This window comes from Amblyomma maculatum, chromosome 6 (genome assembly GCF_055883805.1).
Source record: "Amblyomma maculatum isolate TAMU_Amacu chromosome 6, ASM5588380v1, whole genome shotgun sequence".
Taxonomy (NCBI): Eukaryota; Metazoa; Arthropoda; class Arachnida; order Ixodida; family Ixodidae; genus Amblyomma; species Amblyomma maculatum.
The window spans coordinates 169878407-169902963 of NC_139349.1; the positions used below are offsets into that span (position 1 = coordinate 169878407).

Consider the following 24557-nt stretch of genomic DNA (forward strand, 5'->3'; position numbering starts at 1 on the left):
AGAAACATCAGCATGCATCAAAGCCAAAGGATAATATTTTGGGGCAGGCAGTTGCGGCTGCCCAGATTTCGCAATCATAGGGGCACTAAAAGTTATCCTGTGGAACTGTCGTTCAATTCTAACAGCTTCAACAGATTTAGTTTACATTTCTTCTCAATATAATCCACATATAATTATTTTGCAAGAAACTTGGCTAACAGCCGAAAAGCATTTCTATTTACAAAATTATCATTAATTCCGACAAGATCACCAATCAAAAGGAGGAGGTTTAATTATATTTGTCTGTACGAAATTCTGTCACAGGGCTAGGATTTCTTTCCAGCTATCTTCTATAGATTGTGAGTTATTGGCCCTAGACTTTGAAATTCCAGGGCACTGTCCGTTTTCCTTAGTGAATGCTTATTTCCCTAGCGGTGTACAAAATACAAAACCTCTAGATCTGCTACTAGTTAATTGTCGAAACTCAGTTCTTCTGGCTGGTGATTTTAATTCGCATCATGTGTCATGAGGCTACAAGACAGATAGTTGTGGCAAGCGTCTTTGGGATTGGATAACAAATAATAACTTTTCCTGTAGAAATTCGGGTTCTGCCACTTTCATAAGAAAACACAGTCAATCTGTGTTAGATTTAACTTTTACCTCTCCCAGTCTTTTGGTTAATAATTGGTCGACACTTGATTGTGGCACCTCTAGTGACCACATACTGATTGCGTTTGATGTTAATCGCCCTGTAACTCCAGCGACTTCTCAGTTGAAGTCGTTTATCAACTATAATAACTCAGTTAACGTTACGCTCTAATCTTGAGTCATTGAATAACACGGATGAAGAACACAAATCAAAACGCTTATGCTCGGTGATTGAGGATTGCCGTAAGAAGTCTGAGATCTTGGTACGGAGCTCAAAGGGGAATACTTCAGCTATTTGGTGGAATGCTGATTGTTCCCGAAATTACAGACGTACAAAGGCGTCATGGAAAAAGCTTCTCCACAACCAGTGCCCGAAAAACTGGCAGGATTACAAGTTCATTGCAGCTACTTATAAACGTACAGTTGCAAAAGTGAAGGACGAGTATGATGCTCAGCATTTTGATTTCCTCTCTAAATCTGGCAACCGAACTGCTCTGTTTGGTTTTTTACGCTCGCAGAAAAAGATTCCGCAAGCTCAAAATCTACATTCCTTAATTTTGGCTCCCCATGAAGCGATAGACACAATTGAAACAATTGGCAAAGGACTGGAGAAGCGTTTCTCGTCTGCACGTCCTTCGTGCTCGATATCTGTAATGCCAATGGAACCAGTTATTTATGATCCTCAAATTTCTGTTTCTGAGCTTTCTCCTATAGTTATGAGATTACCAGCCGCTGCTCCCGGTCCTGATAACGTAACTTCAAAGATGTTAAAAATTCTTTTTGACGAGTCACCTGAGACGTTATTAGAGCTAGTAAATTTTTCCATCAAACATGCTTGGATACACCTAGAATGGAAACTTGCCAAAATAATTCCTTTACTTAAGAATAAAGGCGGTGCCTTGTCAATTGATAATATTAGACCAATTGCATTAACATCAAACATTGTAAAATTAATTGAAAGAGTAATACTTATACATATTTCGGAATTCATGAATAAAGAAAATATCCTCAGCCCTTGCCAAATTGGTTTCCGTCAAAAGTGTTCCATCTGGAATGCGCATGCTTATCTCGAGAGTCGAGTTCTTTTAGCGCGGCGCCAAAAAATGCACGCTGCCTTGATAACGCTAGATATAGCCAAAGCCTATGATAGCGTTGAGCATAGCATTCTATTGCAAAAATTAAAATCTCTTCAGTTTCCACATTATTTAGTAGCCTGGATATCTGAATTCCTCCAAAACCGAGAGTTTTACTGTGCATTAAATGGCGTTCATTCTGGCAAATATAAGCAAGCCAGGGGAGTGCCGCAAGGAGCAGTCCTTTCACCAGTCCTTTTCAACATACTGCTCAGCTCAATACCTGTTAATCATGATGTTCGCACTTACGTATATGCGGATGATATTGCGTTTTTTGCAACTGCATCGGATATTCAATCCCTTTATCTCCACTTGCAAACGTACCTAAACTCTATTGGGAAGTGGTTGTGTGGCTTGCGTCTCACATTAAATGTGAACAAAAGCACAGTCCTCGTATTCAATATAAAAGATTCTGTAAGTCTGTCTGTAATGTATCAGCAGCAAATAATACCACAGGTTAAATCATTAAAGTATTTAGGGGTCACTTATGATGATAATCTTTCTTGGCAGCCCCACATTAACCATATTGCTACGAAAGGGGCTCGGGCCGTGGGCATGTTGCGCCGAATTAGTCGTCCCAGGTCTGGAAGGCGGAGAGATGTCCTTTTAATGGTTTATGTTATGTATGTGCGTCCAATTTTAGAGTTCGGTTCAGTTTTGTTCTCGGGATCAGCAGCTTATAAAATTCGACTGCTTGTTCTCTTGGAGCGAGAAGCGCTTCGGTTGTGTCTTGGACTTCCAAAATTTGTTGCCAACAATGTGCTCTACCTTGAAGCCCGGATTCCACCCTTGATATATAGATTACAAATTCTAACCGTTCAGACGTACTTAAGGATATATGAATCAGAGTTTCACCAAACTATGTCTATTTTTTGCTGTCAACCGACCTCCTTTTTCGGTGTCCGTTGGCCTAAATTTCACACCCCGCAGGTTGTTATGGTCAAAAATTTGCTGGACCCTTTAAATGCTTCCCTTCCTAGTATTCTACCCATACAAACCATCGGTTCATCTATTGAAATTGTCTTTGACGACATATTCCCGAATAATGCTAAAAAATTATCATCCGTTATTCTAAACGGATTATTAAAAGATCATTTAAGAAGCCTTTCTGCTAGTTTAGTAGTAGCTACTGACGCATCTCAAAGTAATGAAAAGGTGGGTGTAGGTATATATTGTCCACATTTAGACTGGTCTTTTTCTGTCCGGCTTCCGGACTTCACCCCAATTTTTGAAGCGGAGTTTCTGGCGGTGGTACTCGCTGTACGAAAATTAGACTCCTCTTTTTCTAAAGTGGCTGTAATTTCCGACTCTCTATCCTTGTGCTCATCTCTCTCTTCGTTGGTGGATTCTGCAATATTAAAAACCTTTGTCTCCCTGATCCCTAGGCATTTGAAAATTGCACATATGGTATGGGTACCAGGCCACAGCAATGTGACTTTAAATGAATATGCTGACAATTTGGCAAAAGAGTCCCTTAATGGCCCCGTATTATCTATCCTTCCGGCGATAGCGTACATCACCGCAGCGAGGTTTCGGAGAAACGTTCTATTAAATATGAAAAAATGGACATCTTTTAAGATCTGATGACTACCTGCATCTAAATTATGCTTGGAATAGAAAATTATGTCATTCACGGCAACTTGAGATTTCCCTCACAAGGCTGCGATGCCGTATCCCACCTTTAAATTTCTATCTTTACAGGTCTGGTTTGGCACTGTCTCCCGTCTGCGCATTTTGCGGTGAACAAGAAACATTAGATCACTTTTTATTGTTTTGCCGCCGCTTTACTAGATTGAGAAAACGGTTGATGGAAAGGCCATTGCAACAGCTTGGCCTTAGTTTAAGCAGCCCGACATTGTTATCATTTGGCGCCACCATTCTTGGGCACAGTCACAGGTCTGTTTTTACCGCCATGCAAAATTTTTTACTGGACTCAAATCGTTTGTCTAGCTAAATATTTAAACATCACTTGTTCTACAATTGTAGTGTCAGTCTCCCGTGAGTGTTACCACTTTTCATTTTATATTTCACTTATTTCCCGTTTTGTGTCCTTTCCTCTACCCCTCAAATAATTTTTTTTATGCAAGTATACTTAAAAAAAATAATAAAAAAATTCTTTGCTCCGCAATTCTTGGCCGATCCCCCTCTGTGGGTATGTGCCATAAGTTATTTGGACAACAACAACAACAACAACAACAACATGCTGGTCTTCATCGCCCCGCTTCTTCGCCGACCTGGACGCCGTCCTTGTCGTGTAAATTAAACCTTCTTCTGCAATATTATCTCATTTTATGCGTTCATGGGGACGAAGGATGAGTGAAAATGCTGCATTTAAGCAGCTTGACGTGGCTCTCACTCCTCTTACAATAAGAGCAACGGCGACGAACAGCAGAACTATTTGCGAATGTTGCGACAAACAAATAAAAACGGAAAATTTTATTTTCCACTAGATTATTTTAAGGCCCGTGGAAGTCTGCAAACACAACAGAATTTGCAACAAAGCAATAACAAAACTGTACCAGGTAAAAATAAAAGTTGCATATCTCGATACCGAACGAAGTAAAATCAGAGTTGAATGAACATAATGTAATCATCAACCCTACAGATATAAAAGACTGAAGATGTGAAACTTGATTAGTAGGGCCAGAAAACAACACTGGTTGCACCTTCTTCATTGTCCTTTGTGTTTTCTCTCAAGCAACCATGCAAGAGCACAACACTGCACAGACTCTTGTACCAACTTCTTTGTTGCATTTTTATTGATTTATTTACAATATACTGTAGCCAAGTACAGTGGACAATATACAAACAACAACTAAGGACATAATAGCCAGCACCTCACAGCCAAAACAAATAACACTCCTTAGAAAGAATCTGACATGCACGCAAAAAACATGACAGTGTAGGTTAAGAGAGATTGCTTTCAAGCAGCATCGTCCGAGAATAAAAAGGTGACAGAAAATAAAATACATAGAGATATGAATAGCAGGTGATAAGTCGTATAAACGCGTGTAAGGGCCGCACCCATATATGGGCCGCACCCCCATTTCCCGAAGCAAATATTTAAAAACAAAAATATCCTTGTAAGGGCCGCTCCCAAACTTCTCATGACCCCCGAGGGAACAGCCTTCAAAATGCATGCGCACAGGAGCTTCCAGATGCCGCCCACGGATAATGCCCGAAGTCATGGGTCATCATCATCATATTTTCCTTCTGCCGCGAGCTTCCGCAATTCATATTGGCATTGGTATCGCTAGTCCTGGCTCCCCTGGCTCTGTTTTGAGACTTACTTCAAAAGCATGTGAGTAGTGGTAGCGTGGTTGGCGTGGTCGCATTCCATAGTTGCAGCTCTTGTGTGCTCTTTGCTTTATTTTTTGTGAATTGCCTTTCGTGAATTGCTGCTCACAACTGTGCTTGACTGGGTTTTGTCCGCGTGGAACTCCATGTGTATGGACACTGTATCCCGCAGCTTCAAGGTGACCGAGATTTCAAACAGTTTAGACAGGACTGAAAATGAGGGCTTGTGGGGTGAATGTGCACCAGAGCACAGCCCCAGCTCGAAGCCAGAAGACTCCGCGAGTGATGATTGAATGCTATATAGATGCCGTACATTCACTGATTGGCATGTTTTACTAGAAAAAAAATTAATTTTTTATTAGCGTGTATGGGCCGCACCCCGAAAATTGGCCCTCAGATCAGGAAAATAAAGTGTAGCCCTTACATGCGTTTATACGGTATATGCCAGGAGGGAAAAAAAAAAGCGTGTAGAAACTATCTCAGATGAGATAGTGTGGGCCAAGGGCTGCAGTGCAATTTTATTGTCATTTTCATTGGAGATAATCCTACAGTTGTCTACAGAGCAGTGTTGGGAAATGCTGCCAGCTGTGTGCCTGCCACTTACTTTTACCGAGTGTGAAGCATAAGCTGATATGTAGATTCACAGTTTTGAGCCAAGTTTTCTGAAGAGGCTGAAAGTACAGTTTTGGCATGCCTAAAATTGCTTGTGTATACATGCAACTTGTGCAGCTGGAACCATGAGTTCTCAGTGTGCTATTACTGTGCTGGAATTTTTGCATAGCTCTAAAAGTTGCATTTTACTAATTTGTCGTGCCTTCTGCTTCCAATTTTTTTTTTCACCCAAAGGCAGAGGGGGTCCATACGAATCTATGATTTTTCGGCCAACCAGGAGACATGTGGAATTCCTTCCATTTGCCTGTCTTCTTACGACGAACCAGCCGGCTACAACTACAATGTCCGCTTGGCTGTACCTTATGATGACATCATGGATGATTGAAGGTGCTGTTGAGCTGTACTGCTCGCTGTGTAAATAAAGGCCAACCATTGTGGATGCTTAAGAGTAATAGTGATCTGTTCTGTAAATGAAGTCTAATTCGAGTTTCGATCAGACTAGTTTGCATATTTCCTACAGTAGCTGTGATTTTAATCACTATGACCCATGCTGGAAATAAATGACTGCTGCTTTTTCTTCTGGTCCCGAAGAAGTCTGACCACTTTTGTGGAGTCATGCTGCCACTTGATTAGTTTGGTTGAAAGAGGTTAACGCCACAAAGAGCCTTGGGCTATGTGGCATGTGGTAGTGGAGGGCGTTAGAAATTTTGACCACCAAGGGTACATTAATGTGCACTGACATTGCACACTACACACTTCCCATCTGCTGCTTCGCTTTCCTATACCACCACATACAGCATTCAGTGCTCTCCTGCGCCTCACTCATTGGACGAGGATTCACGTATGTTAACCTGCACACAACAAAAAATGACATGCACTGGCCTGGGGTTTCATGGCCACCTATGCTGAAGGGAAACCAAGGCCCTTGGGACCTTTATATTTTTTTTTACTAAATGCATTAAAAATGCACAGCCCTATTAATAAGCGTTTGTGCAGATTTCAAATACGTAATCACTTATCTGATAGGTTAATTAGTTTTCAGGATATTAGGCATTTTCACTTATTTGTTTGGAAGAATAATAGAAAAGAAAATGTGATCAGAAAACTATCATTAACATATGCCTGTACAGCAAATACAAGAAATGCAATGCAGGGAGTACCTAATTCAGTAGTAGCTGCTTTCAACATGTTTCGTGCCCTTTAATTTAAGCTGCTCATCAACCAGTCCTCCTTCATTTGCTCATCAACCAGTCCTCCTTCATTAAACTTCAACATGTTGAAGTTTAATGAAGGAGGACTGGTTGATGAGCAGCTTAAATTAAAGGGCACGAAACAATTCACAAGCACAAAATGAGTAATCAGTTTCCAACATCATTTGCTTTAATCATGAGCATGCTTATAAGAATTATTCCTTCATCTGCTCTAGCAAAGAGTAAAAGAACTAGCAGAGTCAAAAATTTGTTTTGAAAAATCAAGGAAGAACAATCAGAGGTAAGAGTTACTCAGATCGTTTTCACCTCACAAAGTGAAGTGAATCAATTCAGATATGCAGATGATGTGTAGATTTCTAAAATGTCATTTTCAAAAAATTGATTTTACTTTTCAGGTCTTCAAGGGCCCTGTCCCCGTTGCACGGAGAAAAAGACTCAGATGGTAGCTTGAGATAGCAACACTGGCGATGTTTAGAACCAGTTTATCATGCCATGGATGAGTGTTGGGTGCATCCCACTGCGATCCAAGAAATGAAATCTCATTACAAACAGTGGCAGCATATGAAGCACTGTGAAGTTCACATGCAGGTTATTTAAAGGTTATGTAGAGGATGTTCCAACACTCCCATTGTATGCCTCTTTAATACTGTTACAAACAAGGAGACAAGGTTGATGATGGAGATGAGGGATGCAGAGTGAAGAACGATGAAGAAAATGTGCATATATGTTGAGGTGCTGCCTGACCACCTCTGTCATCGTAACTGACAGTTACGATGCCACCGTGTAACATACGTATGTTACACGGTGGCATCAGAACTTGAGTTCAAAGGGGCGCCTTCAAGTGGGCGTGATGTCAAAGGCGACCAAGAGCCACCACCGCCCCACACGACGAATCGGGGAAGCAAGCCCCGTTAAGAAGTGCTTGGGACTGGGCTAGTTGGAACATCTCATAAATGCTGCGCTGCTTAGTAGTACACGGACAAAGTCACTGGACAAACTTAACCTCAGCGTTTGTCCAGTTCCTTTGTCCGTGTAGCGTTTGTCCAGTTCCTTTGTCCGTGTACAACTAAGCAGCGCAGCATTTATGAGAAGCAAGCCCACTCCCAACTCAAGCAAGGCGAAAGCGTTGCCTGAGCATATGCAGTCAAAAAATGAAAACGCGAGCTCCTCTCACCCCCTTCTCTTCCCGCTCGCTTGGCGGCCGACGCAGCGCTTCATAACCTGGTAGCTTCTCTCCGGGTCCAGAACGACTTGCTACTTGTCAAAATTGAAGCCCTTGAAGCTAAAACTGCTCCCCCCCCCTCCCCTATTTGCCCCAAGCAGAAGTCATGGAAAGCGATACGGCGGCGCCGGTGACCTCGGACTCCTCCTTGGCCATTCTTGAGGCCCGCTTTAACAACAAATTCGAAACCCTTATAGGGACGACATTGGAGCGTATCATTGCTAAAGTCATGAAGGCCCTTCCTACCATGATCGCTCAAGACGTTGCAAATCCCCCGCGCACGTCTCGCTGGACATGCTCCTCTCAAAAACGTATCCGGCCGGCCCTCAAAATTTTCGCGTCGAGAAATTGACATCGAAGATGATGAAGATAACTGCCCCACTGTGGGTATGTGCCATTATAAAGAGGGAGAAGCTGAATTTCATGCCCCGGGTTGATGGCTCCGGGCCATATCTACCTTCCTTCGTCTAACCCCAAAATCAACATGGTGGGACAACCTCAGTGTAGGCGTCCCCTTATCTAAATTGGCCTCCCCATCACAGTAACTCAACGGAACTGCCGAGGGCTATGGTCTCGCACTAGCGGGCCGACCTTCGGCTTTTCCTCAACTTTCACGCATATGCCCGCCGTGATGGCCCTTCAGGAGCCAGGAAGGGGCGCCGCCATAACAAACTATACGACGTTTCAGTAGTACCCCTCGTCTTGTCTATGCATTCATAAAAATTACACAGCAAATGTGGTTGACTTGAACTTCCAACTTGGCTATTCCCATGTAATGGTGACTCTCCTCCCCCTCCGCAAACAGGACCCACCGCTGCGCAATCTAAATGTCTACTGCACACCCAATTTGCCGGATGTATCATTCTTGGACCTTTTCAGCCGTGCTCTAAAAGCTGCGGGCCGGGACCCCCTCTTGATTGTGGGCGATTTCAACGCCCCCAGTCGAGTCTGGAGGTACCGCCGTGAAGAGAGACGGGGACGCAAGTTGGCGGAGCTTGCATCTACATTGGGCCTCTCTTCACACACCCCTTCCACACAACACAGGTAACTCCGTGACTCGGAATCCGTGTCCGGATGTAATCTTTACCCGTAACATTCAGTACGCTGACTGGGTCAACACTGGAACCCTCATACTGAACACAGTTCGAACCAGACCATTTGCAAAACCCACTACACAGGCTCGAATCCCAGACTGGTCTAAATTTAAGAAACATTACAACATAGCGACATCCATACCTGGCAAGGCTCCGAACAATTGCTTTCTAGCCTTCGCTCCATCGAAACGAAAATTCAGCTTTCCGAGGCGGTATCAGACGTAGATAACCATCTCCTCCACCTCTGGAAAGTGCGGCATTGCTTTGTCCGCCGGTGGCGCCGACAAAAGCATAACCCTAACCTTAAGGCTCGAATTTTCGAGCTCACCCAGCAGGCAGCCGAGTATGCGGCCCAGCTCGCAGACGCCAATCGGGTGCATCGTCGCAACACGGCGGCGCGGCAGATTTCTAGCAGGAACACCTGGCGGCTCTTCCGCGCTCTTATCGACTCAACACAGACACATACAGAAACATCTACAACGTGCCATACACAGCTTTCAAGGCAACACAACTCAGCTAACGCAGAAGTTGCAGGACCAGTACTTGTGCACTACCCAGGACCCCCGCGGACCGGCGCACTCTTATGCAGGTTCGGAGAACGCTGGATCAGCCGTTTCATCCCCACGATCTGCGGGCGGCCCCGGCGAAAATGAAACGAGGCACAGCTCCGGGTGAGGACAAAATTAGTCAAATTACTAGCTAACTTACCCGACTCGGCCTACCAGACCTTATTGGATTACATCAATTCAGTTTGGCTCGGGGACGCTCTGGTCTGCTCTGGTCACTTTCATTCCAAAAGCTGGCGACCATCAACACGGACAACCTTCGCCCACCTCTTAAACCTCGTGTGCGGGCAAACTAATGGAGACGATGGGGCGTGGCAGGTTTTTCGAGTTCGTGGAAAATCAACACATCTTCGCAGGCTCCATGTTCGGGTTTCCCCTGCACAGGTCTGCACAGGATGTTCTGCTGCAACTTAAATGGGATGTGTTATTGACCCGTTCGAATGCCCCTACGACAGGGTCGAACCTTAGACTTGAAGGGAGCCTTCGACAACGTTCATGATGTAATGCTCATCTTTCAGAAGCCGGCTGCGGACGCAACGCGTTCTGATACATTCGGCAATTTTTGACAGATCGCGAATCCTACATTAAAATCCAGGACACCGAACATAGCCCGTTACAACTTGGAACCAGTGCCACCACAGGGCGCAGTGCTGTCTCCTCTCGTAATCAATCTGGCTATGATGCACCTCCCGGCCCAGTTGGATGCTGTTGCTGGTATGCAGCATACCCTGTATGCTGATGACATCACCCTGTGGGGCACACAAAGTTCCCGGAGATATTGAAGCCAACCTGCAACAAGTGGCAACCATAGTGGACCGTTATGCTCGCCGCTGCGGCCTTCAATGCTCCTCTCAAAAATCTGAGTTTGTACACATACGCCCCTCACCAAAGTGTACGGAAAAATTGAGCTCTCTTTGGAGCAGGACCAATTCCTGAACACACAAAGTCCGTGTACTGAGGCTCTTCATTCATATCAACATATATGGTCGGACTACCTTGGCGAAACACCGTAAGGTGGGGGACCAGGTGGGCCGCATGGTCCCCGGGTTTCTAACAAACGTGAGGGGTTGCAGTGCAAAGACGCCTTGCGGCTGTGCATGTATTCTTGACCAGTCGAATCCTATATTCGACTCCTTACCTCCGCCTTCGGAAGCAAGACGAGGATGCACTCGAAGTCATCCTGCGCAAAATTTTTAAGAGCCCTCGATCTCCACGTGAACACCTCCAACCAGCGTCTACTGGGCCTTGGCATGGTGAATAAATTCCGAGATATCCGAGAGGCTCACTTAACCAACCAATACACACGTCTTTCTAAGACACTGTCGGGTCGCCACCTCCTTGCCCGGCTACACATCCAACATACCACCCTTATATAAGAGCGTGTACGTCTGCCTTTCGAGTGAAGATGCGCCTTCCACGTACGCCCTCTTCCTAAAAACATGACATGTGAAGACCACAATGGCCGGCGCCTGGCGCGGGCGGAAGCCCTAGGTCGCCATATGGGTCAAAACCCGCCATTTATTACGTGAACGCCTCCACCCCCCCCCCCCCTTGGGAGATGGTACACGGCCTCATTAGTCCACCAGTAAAAAAAATAAAACGGAGAGTTGAGCTAGTTGGTACATGTTTAAGGAATAACACCGCGGAGACGAAGGACAAGGAAGACAACACAGCGCAGGTATGGTTTTCTTCTTTGTCCTTCGTCTCCGTGCTGTTATTCCTTAAACAATCAAAAACTCTTAACGGGCTTACATTTGGCACCCGCGACTTAACTCACGCGGAAGAGGTTGCCATTGCGTGGCAGCTACCGACACTGATTCCAAAATAATTATCTCCGACTGGCGAGGAGCCTGTCGGAACGTCGAGCAAGGCTGGGCTCTATACTTAACCTACTGACTACTTCAAAATTGCACCTATACCGAGGACCCCGCTCACCGGAAAATAGTATGGGCTCCTGCTCATATGGGTCTCGAGGGGAATGAGGCAGCACAACCAGGTGGTATCCTCTAGAAATCCACCTAATATTTCCATGAAGATATCTGATATCCTTGGAATGGGAGCAGTTAGGGATAAGGGTAGATGGAGAATACCTCAGTAATCTGCGATTTGCTGATGACATTGCCTTGCTAAGCAACTCGGGGGATGAACTGCAAATAATGATTGATGACCTAGACAGGAAAAGTAGAAAGGTAGGCTTGAAAATCAATATGCAGAAGACTAAGGTAATGTTCAACAGCCTCGGGAAGGAACAGCAGTTTACATTAGGTAGCGAAATACTGGAAGTAGTAGGCGAATATGTCTACTTAGGACAGGTAGTAACCGCAGATCCGGACCACGAAAAGGAAATAACAAGAAGAATACGATTGGGATGGAGCGCATTTGGCAAGCACTCACAGATTATGACTAGCAGCTTACCGGTATCACTCAAGAGGAAAGTATACAACAGTTGCATCTTGCCTGTACTCACCTATGGGGCTGAAACGTGGAGGCTAACCAAGAGAGTTCTACTTAAGTTGAGGACAACCCAGAGGGCTATGGAACGAAAAATGCTAGGGGTAACATTAAGAGATAGAAAGCGTGAGAGTGGGCCAGAGAAATAACTCAAGTTACCGACATTCTAGTAGAAATTAAGAAGAAATGGACATGGGCAGGACATGTAGTGCGAAGAGAGGATAACCGATGGTCGCCGAGGGTAACAAACTGGATTCCAAGGGAAGGAAAGCGTAGCAGGGGGCGGCAGAAAGTTAGGTGGGCGGATAAGATTAAGTTCGCAGGGGTCAAGTGGATGTAGCTAGCACAGAACCGGGTTAAGTGGAGAAATATGGGAGAGGCCTTCGCCCTGCAGTGGGTATAATCAGGCTGATGATGATGATCTGATATCCGTATGATGTCCATGAAATGCCCACATGATGTCCACTGGACATCCTCTGGACACGTGTTTGGTCGCAGAATGGAAATCCACAGAATGTCCTGGGAAGTCCCTCTAAGATGACAAGAGGATATCCTGTCAATTTGAACTTTCCATGTGATGTCTTACTGACATCTGTTCTCAGTGTTCTGAACGCCCGAAATGAATGTTCTGGGCATCAAATATGCGTGCAGCCTGAACATCCCATCGAACTTAAGCAGTTGCTTCATGCACATATAAAAAAGAAATGAACTGACAAGCTAAACTTCTTTTGTAATTTTTTATTTAACGCAGCTCAGTTCTTTTGCTTGGTCCCTTTGCTTGCTCCATTTGTTTCATTCACCACTTGCAGTGAGCTGCGAAAATAGAAAAAAATCACAAACTCACGACAAGTAAACCATGACTGATTCTAGAAAAAGAAATAGAGGAAAATTGCTAAATATTAATAATAATAATAATAATAATAATAAATAGCCGAAACAATCCATCCCCTTCCACCATGTTATAGTGAACTAGAATACTTTCTAGTGGCGCGAACGACGGCGCTCGGGCACGCCGCTTTTCATTGACGCCGCCAGATGGCGCCACTGCAACATCTTCTAGTCGACTTTTCAATGCTTTCTTGCAATAGTGCGACATAGTACCAATGCTTTTGTGCGCCTATACAGTAAAAGTGGTGATTGTTTTTCCTATGTCGACGTATGTGGACCTCCACCCATAATAGAAGGCGTTTCATTCAATAATATTCGGGTTTTCGCCGTTGCACTAGGGTGAAAGCGCTCTTATTTCGCTAGCGTCTGCTACAGCTCATGCGGGACGAGTTATCACGCACTGTATCATTACAGCACATTAATTTGTACGGGACAGGTATTTTTCTGAGCCTTGCAGAGCCCGCTTTATTACAGAGCCAACTCAGCTGCCAGCAGCAGACTGGTAGCAGAGTGGCCAGGCATCGTGCGCACGCAGTACGGGTTCTCGCATCTCTCCAACCACGCCGCAGTAACTTTCCTTTAGCCAATAATGATGATTATATTACACTGCACTATTTGCTATCCACTGGTAACCAGGAATGCTCATTTTAGCGTGCTCATTTTAGCGTTAGGAAATTTGCCAACTGGTAAAGTGAGGAGCAGCTTCAGGCTGTTACATTTATTGTTGTTTTTTTTTTTTGACAAAGTGGTCATGAAAAAAAAAAATTCCTACGCTTTGAAACGAATCAGCCGGCGATATTCTGTGGCGTTACCATTATTCTCTGTTCACAGAAACAATATCTGTTATAAATCACCGCTGTATGCCAGGTGTTAAAATCCTTTCATCATCTCATATGCATAACATATATGCCAAAAATGCATACATGAGGAATGCAGGGCAGTTTTGTTTAGGTACTTCACAAGGCTTCTCTACTGCTGTTTTATTTTATTTGAGTGCATGGAACAAAAGCCACCAACAACGAGTTGTTTTGTGAAATTATATTGACTAAACAAACAGTCATCCATCTGCTCATCTTCAGGTGCTTTGAAGCTTGACATTGCGCTGGTTAATTTGTGAAAAAGTGCATGCGGGTAGTTAAGCAGTGATTTCAGCCGCACCAATTTGACAGTGGTCAGAGCACCCAATTTAGCAGGTTTGCTTGGCCAGTAGCATATACTGAGTACAAGCTGTCTGCTTGAATTTAGACTGAAGCAGGTTGTAAACACATTCTCAAGGTCAAACTGATATCACTTGAAGGGTACAAAAGGCCTCTGTTGTCCTTAAAATTAGTAAAATTAGCCAAGTTTAATACATGTGACTTATCTTTTTCTTTTCAAAAATAAAAAGAATAAAGCTTTTATCACAGTTAGTTTGAGGTAGGATATAGAGAGACCACAATTGTATACTAGCTGCCAGCCAACTGGCTCACCCCAGGCAATTTTTTTATTTTGAAGTTAAGTAATTAGTAATTAGTTTTAATTACAAACTATAGCCTTTAGACAATAACTGGTTTGCAGAATTTGAAAGCGCCTTCTAAAACCTCCATTTCATTTATTTCCGATAAAGAAAGCCTCATCGTTTTTCCAAGCTCTAAAGAAAGCCCGCGAAATACAAAAATTATCAGCCTGTACTGAGACTGGGCTGTTGAGTCACGGCCGCCACTAATTTCTGTCACTGAAACCATGCACGGTTGAGAGCACCACAATATCGTAGTGCATGAATGCGTCAGTCACGTGATATTTTTTTATTATTTCGCGGGCTTTCTAAAGAGGTGGGAAAACTATGCACGTGAGGTTTTCTTTATCGGGAATAAATGAAATGAGGGTTTCAGAAGGGCCTCCCCAACTTTGCAAATCACATTTATTTGATAGAAATACTTAGTAAATTAGAATTGCAAAATTCAAAATTGCCTGCACCATTTTTTTAATCGATATTTATTGTCTTAGGGCATCAGTAGGGTATGATATGAAGGATGAATAAATGATTAAATAAATGCACCAGCCAAGGACATGCTATGAATATGCGGAATTGAATTTAATTTAATATCAGCTGTCTGCTTTATTGAGCCAGTAGTAGTATTCCAGATCACACAAACAGTCGAAGCTTCCTGAAGTCTTCCTTTTGTTCAGACCTGGTGCGCCAGGTGGCTGTCAGCAAGTGGTTTCTTTGGCCCATCTCAAATGGTTTATTTTTAACCCTTGGCTGAAGTTAGCTTGGACACGTGGTATAAAATATGTCGGCTATCGTTTGGTGCCACAGGCTTGATAGCAAGAGTCTGTACATGAGCACAACTCTCTGCAACATCAATATTGCCCACATCCAGCCTTGGCTTTACGGGTTTGACGGTAATATATGCCGGACAACCCGGCAAGAGTGTATAGGCACCGCATCAGGTGCCAGTGATGGCTTTTCACGCGGTATATCCTCACTTCTGCTGTTGATCATATATGTGCGTGGTCACGCAGCAGGATGAGATGCGGCTCGAAATGATGCTCACACACTGTCGATGTTTCTGTGAGAGGCTTTTCCTGCCTTCACAAGCTTCGTTTCCACTTTCTGCGATGTTTGTTGTCCCTCGGAGCAGCAAACAAAGGTGACTAAAGCACCCGGATAGCCGAGCTTCGGCATCTCAGAGCAAAACAGTGCGAGTTGGTCTTTTTCCTGGCCATTTCGAACTGCACATGGTGCTTTTGAAGAGCTGAGATGTCTTAGTTGCTGTGATGAAAGGCAGAACTGAAAGGTCGAGGGCAAAATTGCAAAAATGTGCAGACTGCACGGCGCGCCAAGCCTTGACTTCCCTTTGCGGACGCGCACGCGGTACTAGTAAACGTAACTGCAGCGCCACCAGCGGCGGTCAGTGGCGACCGGCGTGCAAGAGGCGCCCATTTTCCTTCCGTTCGCGCCACTAGAAAGTATTCTAGTTCACTATACTCCCGCCTTACTAGCATTACTGCGAAACGGCAGCTGATTGCGAGGCACCGGCCGCTAGCGATGATAAGGCGGTTTTGAAGCGCAGATCGTGAACCGTGGTATCTGTAGTTCTGCGCCAGATACCGCTGTTTACCTTTTCGTTTCTTACTTTTTCTTTCTGGGTGTGTGGCAAGCATGCTGCAATGAGCTTTTTCTGGTCGACGTTTTTTTAATGGCCCATGATATGGCCGGTCACACGCAAACGTTCAAATCTGCGAAGAACGTAAAAATGCCTCATCACTTCCGACAGGGTGTCTTGCAGTCAGCTGCCTTTTCGCAGTAATGCTAGTAAGGCGGGAGTGACAACAGTTAACGGAACCACGGCTCCCTTTCCACTGTTTCCCACAGCGGCCGCACCGTGTCGCCCCAAGTGGGTTTCGAGGCTATCTGCCACGCGCTCGTGTGTTCTTGCTCATATTGCTCATGATAGTACAGTGGTTTTCAAGTCATGAATGATCGCCCCACAGGCCGTCATATATTTTCGAGCTTGCTCAAGAAGCAAAAACTGAACTAACAATAGCTGAGTTCCCATTGTCGCGGAAGTTTGTGCCGAGTAAGCGGTTAGCACAAGCTTCGCAATTCAATTTCATTAGACTCTATTTAGCAACATATACCCAGTACTGTGATATTAGCCTATAATCACGCACTTCAGCTATAATATGCTGGCTGTGGTCAACAGATATACCAGCGTATTCTTGACGCTTAGTAATGCGTTGAATAAAGTTGTTTCCTAACTACTGGTCCTACTTTTTGTTCACATTCGTGTCTGGCTTTGTGCTTCCTTGATGCAGCATGTCGACAATCCGGCTAGCTGGCCCTGCTTGCCCTTCCCCTGGCTTATTGTTTCCCAACTGAAAAACTAGGCCGGTGTACGTGTCATTGATGTGATCAGATCATCGTGTATTTGTATCCATTAGGGAGGATTTACATTCGCTCCCATTATTTTCCAAGAGCCACATATCTTTCGATTCGTGGCGCCTTTCCCGTAAGCATGTCCGGCAGCCTAGCACAATGGTTTTGTCATCGGGGTGGCTTCTTCGTATCACATCGCCCACCGCAAAACAAAACCTCCGCAATGGCAAGAATACAGCAGCGAAGGGGAAGGCAGGCAAAGGCAAACGGCGCGCAGCGCGCGGTGCCGCGCGCTGCTACATTGAAGGCGGTGGTGGTGGCCCCTGCGGAGGCGCGCAGAACTAGAATCTGCTGACATATTCGGCGTCATCGCAATGTATGGCGCCGGCTGAGGAGTGAGCCCACTACCCAATTCTAGCTCACTTTAACCATGTTCTCCTTGCCTGAATGTGCGCACCAGCTTTTTTAATGGAGTAAACTAAAACCAATTCACTGCAGTTGGACAAGTGTTTACTGCGTCCACCGTTGCCTACTCTCCTTTCACGCGCCAAAAAAAAAAAAAAAAAACGCATCGTCAGTTGCACGCAAAAAAAAAAAAAAAATCCAACAAACATTGTATTTGGAGACAGCCGAGCCAAGCGGTCGTGGGTTCAGCCACGGAGCTGCGGCGCGTAATTCCGTCTCCTCAACGGTAGGGTTCCTCTTCCTCCTCACTGGTTCTCTCTCAGCAGGTTAAACAGCGATTGTTACCCAGAGATGTGTGTGAACGCAACCTAAAGCTAACATACACTCACTGAAGGCAGGAAATGGTTACGGTGAAGGTAATTGAATTGTGTCAGCGTTGTCATGCTGTTACTTCATGGCTCTGTGCACGGCTGGTTTTGCGGTTAATAAGAAATAAAAACCACATAATGCGGCCTAAAGGGGAACACACCCCAGGCGAGTTCTTAGTAGCTTATTTTAACGTTGTGATTTAAAAATAAACCAGAAAAAAAGTTGCAGGACTTAAAAAGAGTTGCATTTACAGAACTCGAACCGATGTTTTATTCGCTCAGTGGGCAGGTAAGTAGTGTTAATCCATTGCGCCGCTGAAGCAACGAATGGGGCATGCTTTGAATACGCATTTCTTCATTTTTACAATATTTCCGCTATCTGTCGCCAGGTAACGCAGCTCAGAGGACCCTACCGGATACAAGATAACGAGGGAAATTGTTTAAAGGGCGACAACGCAGTGAACTACATTACATTAGTTATAGCAGAGTCATTTAAGAGCGGCGATAGGGTAATCTCCGCAAATCAAGAAGCAACACAAGATAGCAGAATACAAAGCAGCTTAGAACTGACCAATCTAAACTGGAAAAAGACAGAAAAAAATATTGCTAAAACACATCTACAGGAATAGATGGAATTTTGATCAAGCTGATTAATGAACTCGGTCCAAGAAGTAAGGAAACGTTGTTAAAAGTTTTGGAAACAGTCCTAACGAATAAGAAAATTCCGAACAGCTGGCGGCAGAGTAAAATGAATTTGATTTATAAAGGGAAAGGAGAAAGGATGCACATAAAATCCTACAGGCCGATTACCATAACATCTGTTAGGTACAGGTCGGCCATGCAGGCGGGGAAATTAAAGGTGCAAGCATGGGTAGAAAGTAACAAGATACTCGGAGAACTTCAGAACGGCTTTAGAAATGGTAGGCGTTGAGATGATAGCCTGTTCGGGCTTACCCAATACATCGAAATATCTAGAGTGGAAAATAGACCTTTGTATTTGGCCTTCCCGGACATAAACGGGGCGTACGACAACATAAACAGGGAACTCCTGTGGAACATATTGATACGGGGCAGAAGGCTAGCACAGGAAACCACAGCAGGTGATGAGCAAGTGCTCACAGCACAGCAAAGCAGAACACAGCAGGCGTTCAGGCAAGCCCAACGGTTTCTTCTGCTTCGTCGTCTCTCACTATTTTCTATCGTCGTCCTCTTCGGTGGCATATACGTAACATTACCCCGCCACGAAAAGCACAGTCCCGGTGCGCAATAGGACGAACAACTGCAGGGGTAATACGGCTTCATTCTGGCGACATGAACAATCTCGGTGCGTGGCATAGAGGACTGTCGCGGCGGATGTACAGGGGCGACCTCGTATGTCACAGGAGTGACTGGCCGTAAAACACGGTAGGGTCCTGCTTAGCGTGGCAAGAGCTTCTCACACAGCCCAACTTTACGAGCGGGAGTCCAGAGCAAGACGAGAGAGCCCGGAGAGTAGTGGACATCCCGGTGGCGAGAATCATGGCGTCTTTTTTGAGAATTGTGGGAGGAGGCCAGTCGGCAGCGAGCAAATAACACGGGCGGCGTCAGCTCGGGAGATGGTGTCACGAACGTAGCAACTGGCGTTAGCGGTGGGAGGCAGTACGCTGTCAAACGGAAGGGGAGGGTTGCGGCCGTATAGAAGATAAAACGGTGAGTAGCCCATTGTGTCGTGACGAGAGGAATTGTACGCGAACGTTACAAACGGCAATGTGATATCCCAGTCACGATGATCATCCGAGACATACATTGATAGCATGTCCGTGAGCGTGCGGTTGAGGCGTTCGGTGAGGCCGTTCGTTTGTGGATGGTAAGCGGTGGTAAAATAGTGCTTAATGGAGCAGTACCGAAGAATTTCGTCGACTACTCGAGCAAGAAAGCAACGGCCACGGTCAGTGAGCAGCTGGCGTGGAGCACCATGGAGCAGGATAACGTCATGGAGAAACGCAGCCACGTCAGTTGCACAGCTGGTGGGTATCGCTCGGGTGACAGCGTAGCGCGTAGTATAATCTGTGGCAACCGCAATCCATTTATTTCCCGACGCAGAAAGTGGGAAAGGCCCGAGGAGGTCAAGGCCAACTCGGGAAAACGGGTCTACTGGGATGTCGATTGGCTGCAGCGATCCAGCAGGCATAACCGAGGGCTTCTTCCGTCGCTGACACCGGTCACAAGAAGCCACGCAACGACGAACAGAGCGATAGAGGCCTGGCCAAAAGAAGCGGCGGCGGACGCTATCGTACGTACGACACGCCAAGATGGCCCGCTGTGGGTGCGTCATGCAGGTTGGCACGCAGGTGTTCGGGGACTACGAGCAGAAGCTCGGCGCCATCTGGTCGCATATTCCGTCGGTATAAGGTGCCGTTGTGGAACACAAACATAGCAAGGGTAGCATCAAGGTGATCAGTGCTGAGGCGATTAATAATGCTGCAAAGTTTGGGATCTAAGCGCTGCTCATGGCGAATGCTTGAAAGGTCATAGACGGCCAACCCATATATGTCATCGTCGCACTCGCTATCAGGTGGCGGATCTACCGGGTTGCGGGACAGGCAATCGGCGTCAGCATGCAGACGGCCAGACTTGTGGACGACAGAAAAAGTGTATTCCTGAAGTCGGAGGGCCCAACGGCCCAGGCGACCAGTAGGGTGCTTCAGCGTAGAAAGCCAACATAAGGCGTGGTGGTCGGTGATGACGGAGAACGCACGGCCAAACAAGTAAGGGCGAAATTTTGTAATGGCCCACACGAGGGCTAAACACTCACGTTCTGTGATCGAATAATTCCGCTCAGCCGCTGAAAGGAGACGACTGGCATAAGCAATGACGCGAATGTGACCCATCTGCTGTTGGGCGAGTATGGCACCGTGACCACTGGCGTCGGTGCGTACCTCTTTTGGTGCCGAAGGATTGAAGTGCGCCAGGACGGGCGGGTTGGTGAGGGCTGCAATGAGCGCAGAAAAGGCTTGGGATTGTTCTTGGTGCCAACAAAATGGAGCGTCGTTCTTCAAAAGATTGGTGAGTGGACGAGCCGTCTCCGCAAATTTGGGTACAAACCGCCGAAAATACAAGCAAAGCCCAAGAAAACTACGCACGTCACTGGTACAACGGGGTGTAGGAAATGCACTTACAGCACGTATTTTGTCTGGATCGGGTTGAGCGCCACTGGCGTCGACCACGTGACCGAGCACCTTGAGTGCACGTCGGCCGAAGCTACATTTCTTCGAGTTCAGCTGAAAGCCAGCTCTTCGGAAGACGCCAAGAATGGTATCAAGACGATGGAGATGGCTCAATGTAGAAGAAAATACAATGACGTCATCGAGAGAGCACAAGCACGTCGCCCATTTCAAGCCGCGCAGGAGAATCCATCATGCGCTCGAATGTTGCGGGCGCATTACACAAGCCGAAAGGCATCACCTTGAATTGATACAGGCCATCGGGAGTGACGAAGGCGGTCTTCTCTCGGTCTCGTTCGTCGACTGCGATCTGCCAATAACCAGAACGAAGATCAATGGAAGAGAAATAGCTGGCACCGTGCAAGCAGTCAAGGGCATCATCTATCCTGGGGAGCGGGTAAACGTCTTTCTTTGTAATTTTGTTGAGGTGTCGGTAGTCAACGCAGAATCTCCAGGTATTGTCCTTTTTAACAAGCACGACAGGCGACGCCCAGGGACTGCTCGAAGGCTCTATAATGTTTTTTTTTCTAACATCTTGTCCACTTCACCTTGTATAGGCAACCTGCAGTGGCCAGGCGGCGCTAGTGGAGCGCAGCGTTCAGCGCCACCAACGGCGGCGCCGAGTAATCTGAGTAGGCCGGCGCGGTCGGGTTGCGTTCGCGTTGTACAGCTGGAAGCATTTCGGCTCTCATTTTCTGCGGTTTTAAGGCAATTGAATGTCTTCAAAGCTACTTCCGAAAACCAATACTGACGAAAGGACACAGCCTGTTCGAGAATGCTCATGTTTAAAACGTGAACAGTGTCGACGTCACCGCGAAGTGCGCGCCGCTCGCGACGGAACACCTATGCGCACAGCTTTGAATTTCGCGTGAGTAGACGGAATATTTTTTTAACGAAATTTATTCTCTCAAGGCATCAGTCGGATATGTGATGATGAATTAAGAAATAATTAAATAAATGAAAAATGTTGTAAACGTAGCTTTTCATTTACCTATTGCGTTCACACCTCATACCCAAACATTGAAAGTGTAGAGAGAACCTGAGGAGAGATTGATCGCCGTTTTTTCTTTTTTTGTTCTTGCTGTTTGATTACAGCAGCATAATAATTTCCTCACGGTTTTGCTTTGTAGTTTAATACCATGACGAACACTTTTGCTCGTGGTGCACCTTTCGACAGTGCCGTGGAAGTTACAGGAGGCATGGTACGGTACCGGCTACGGATGTGGCGATTGCAAGCACTGTGCGGTTGTAGCGTGCGTCATCAACGAAAACTGTGCATGCCGGGGGCGGGGAGTAGGGGGCCTCCTACACCGTTGGAAAAATAAAGCTCTTAACAACAACAACTGGCATGCATTTTGTACCTCCGTACCTCAATCTTGGGGAAAGCCGGCGGGTAATGCTGGCACTCAACGGCAAAGCTTTCGTAAAGGAGGTCGTTAAGAGTTGGAATTTTTTACTGTTGCTACTAATGATGAAATAGTCTATCGTCTGGGACAAGAGACTCTTGAGTAGCTTGAGCAGTCGGTGAAAGAAATATTTGGCGCGGAACGATAGAACGAAGTTCCATTCTCAGCGTACACAGTATCACGGGCCTCTACACTCCGCCACTTCGACTTTTTCAGCACCTTAAGAACTAATTTACAGATAAGTATGCTTATTGGAACCTGTAATTGGAAGTTTTGAAGATATATTGGCTTTGTGGTTCCGAATTTAGACACCGCATTAGAAATCCGGTTCACAGATCCACGAACATTTTTTTTTTATTTCGCCTCCGTTGAAATGCAGCTGGAATACGATGCTGCGGCTGCGCGGCTTTGTTGCTTTTCTGGACGTATGTCACTCGGTCTTGCACAGCATATACCAATACACGCCAAATATTACAGCGCGGAGCGCGTACTGAGTAGTGTGCCCCAACCAGCGTGCGACTCCCCGAGTCAGAAGTTTATACCGTTTCTTCCGCTCACAGGCAATCGTCTTATTTTAGCTTCTTGCCGTCTGTACACCAATGGCCCCATAACAAAATGAATTTCAGTTATATTACTCTCTCGCAGCCAATACCTCCTTCTCTCATTATTCTCCCCAGATTCTCCCAGCAAGCGGTACGCTTGGGTTTCCTTCGTGATTGTGGCAGTCTTTCTCGCCGCCCTTGCGCTTATTTTTATTCTTGTTCACATCCGTAGTAGTCGAAGCATCGCATGAGACCACTGAAGTCACTAAATGAGTAAATCACACTCACTGGGATAACAAAACGCGAACTCAGAAGGAACACAGCGGCCGCAACATATACGGCGTCAGCTTCTGCGCCGACTCAGTATTAGATCCCGTCGGCCGCCAGGTGGCGCCACATGTCTCAGCAAACTCCATTGCAGGTTGCCTATGATGCGTCGTTCAGAAATGGCGACTCGATAAAGTCTTCTGTGAATTGGCCGGGTGTCTCCGGTATCAATACGATGTGTAACGAGGGACGTTTGTCCTAACGGGCGGTCACCAAAATCGAAAATATCGCTGTACGAAGTCAGAAGACTCGTAAGTGCTGTAGCTCGGTCAGGGCGCAAGTTAGGTGCAATCATTCCTGATATGCGGTCCTCCGGAGGTGGGGACGATGCAGGTCGTGTCGACACTTTAGCAGTAGGGTCAGGTAAAAGAGCGGCAACTGTGACGTCAGACAGTGGGATTAGTTCGGCGAGAGTAACGCCCTCAGGAAGAACGTGCACAAAAAGGCCGAAGTTCAAGACTGGAATATAAGCGTTATTTTCTACGTGCACGATGTTATGAGGGAGAGCGATCCTACGCTCCAGTGTCACGTCGGTTATGGGGCAAACAACGTAGTCGCCATCAGGAACGGAGTGGAAAGGCAACATGAGCACATACACTGCAGCTTCTGGTGGCAGACGAGTAAATGTAGAGGAGCGGAGACGGAGCGTTGAAGTATCAGAGGCCTGTTTGTCAGGACAGAGTGGCAGGTCCAGATGAAGCAGTCCAGACGAACAGTCAATGAGCGCGGAATGGGCAGTTAAAACGTCGAGTCCTAACATAACGTCGTGAGGGCAACCGGTGAGGACTGTAAATAGCACAGGGATATGGTGGTCGGCAATGATAATTCTCGCAGTACACATACCAACCACAGAAGCTGTGTTGCCATCAGCAACACGAACGGTAGATGAGGGAGTGGGTGTGAGGACTTTGTTGAGGCGTTGACGGAGCGAGGCACTGAGGACGGAAATGTGGGCGCCAGTGTCAATCAGAGCGGAAACTGAGACTCCGTCCACAAAAATGTCAATGAGTTACGTCTGGGTGCGAGGATCAGTTCCGAGTTGACAGTCCGGGTCGGTAATGCAGCGAACACTCCTGGGTGCTGCACTCGCTAGTTTCCCGAGTAGGTGCCGGTGTATGATGGGGAGGAGTTGCGAGGAGGCACCGGTGAACGGGATCGACGAGACCGCGGAGATGGAGATCGGCTGGAGTGACGGACCCTTGAGACGGCTTCGGTGTGAGGTTCATCTGGGTGAGAAGGGAAGTTTCCAGGTCCCTCATATGCGGGCCGAAGTTGGTCAGGTTGGGCAGGGAAGCATCGAGGTCCGTAGTAGTACCGACGGTCAGCGTTGTAATAAGGACGAG

At 46.2% G+C, this 24557-nt stretch overlaps 1 protein-coding gene across 1 annotated transcript in view; it reads left to right on the forward strand.

Moving 5' to 3' along the window:
• The window catches only part of LOC146187385 (F-box/WD repeat-containing protein 8-like), an 86724-nt gene extending 80607 nt beyond the window's left edge, over positions 1–6117 (forward strand). Inside the window, exon 11 of the mRNA XM_084607665.1 lies at positions 5904–6117. Coding sequence (XP_084463791.1) covers positions 5904–6054 — 151 coding nt within the window. The 3' untranslated portion in view covers positions 6055–6117. The remainder of the gene's footprint in view (positions 1–5903) is intronic.
• Positions 6118–24557: the final 18440 nt, after the last annotated feature.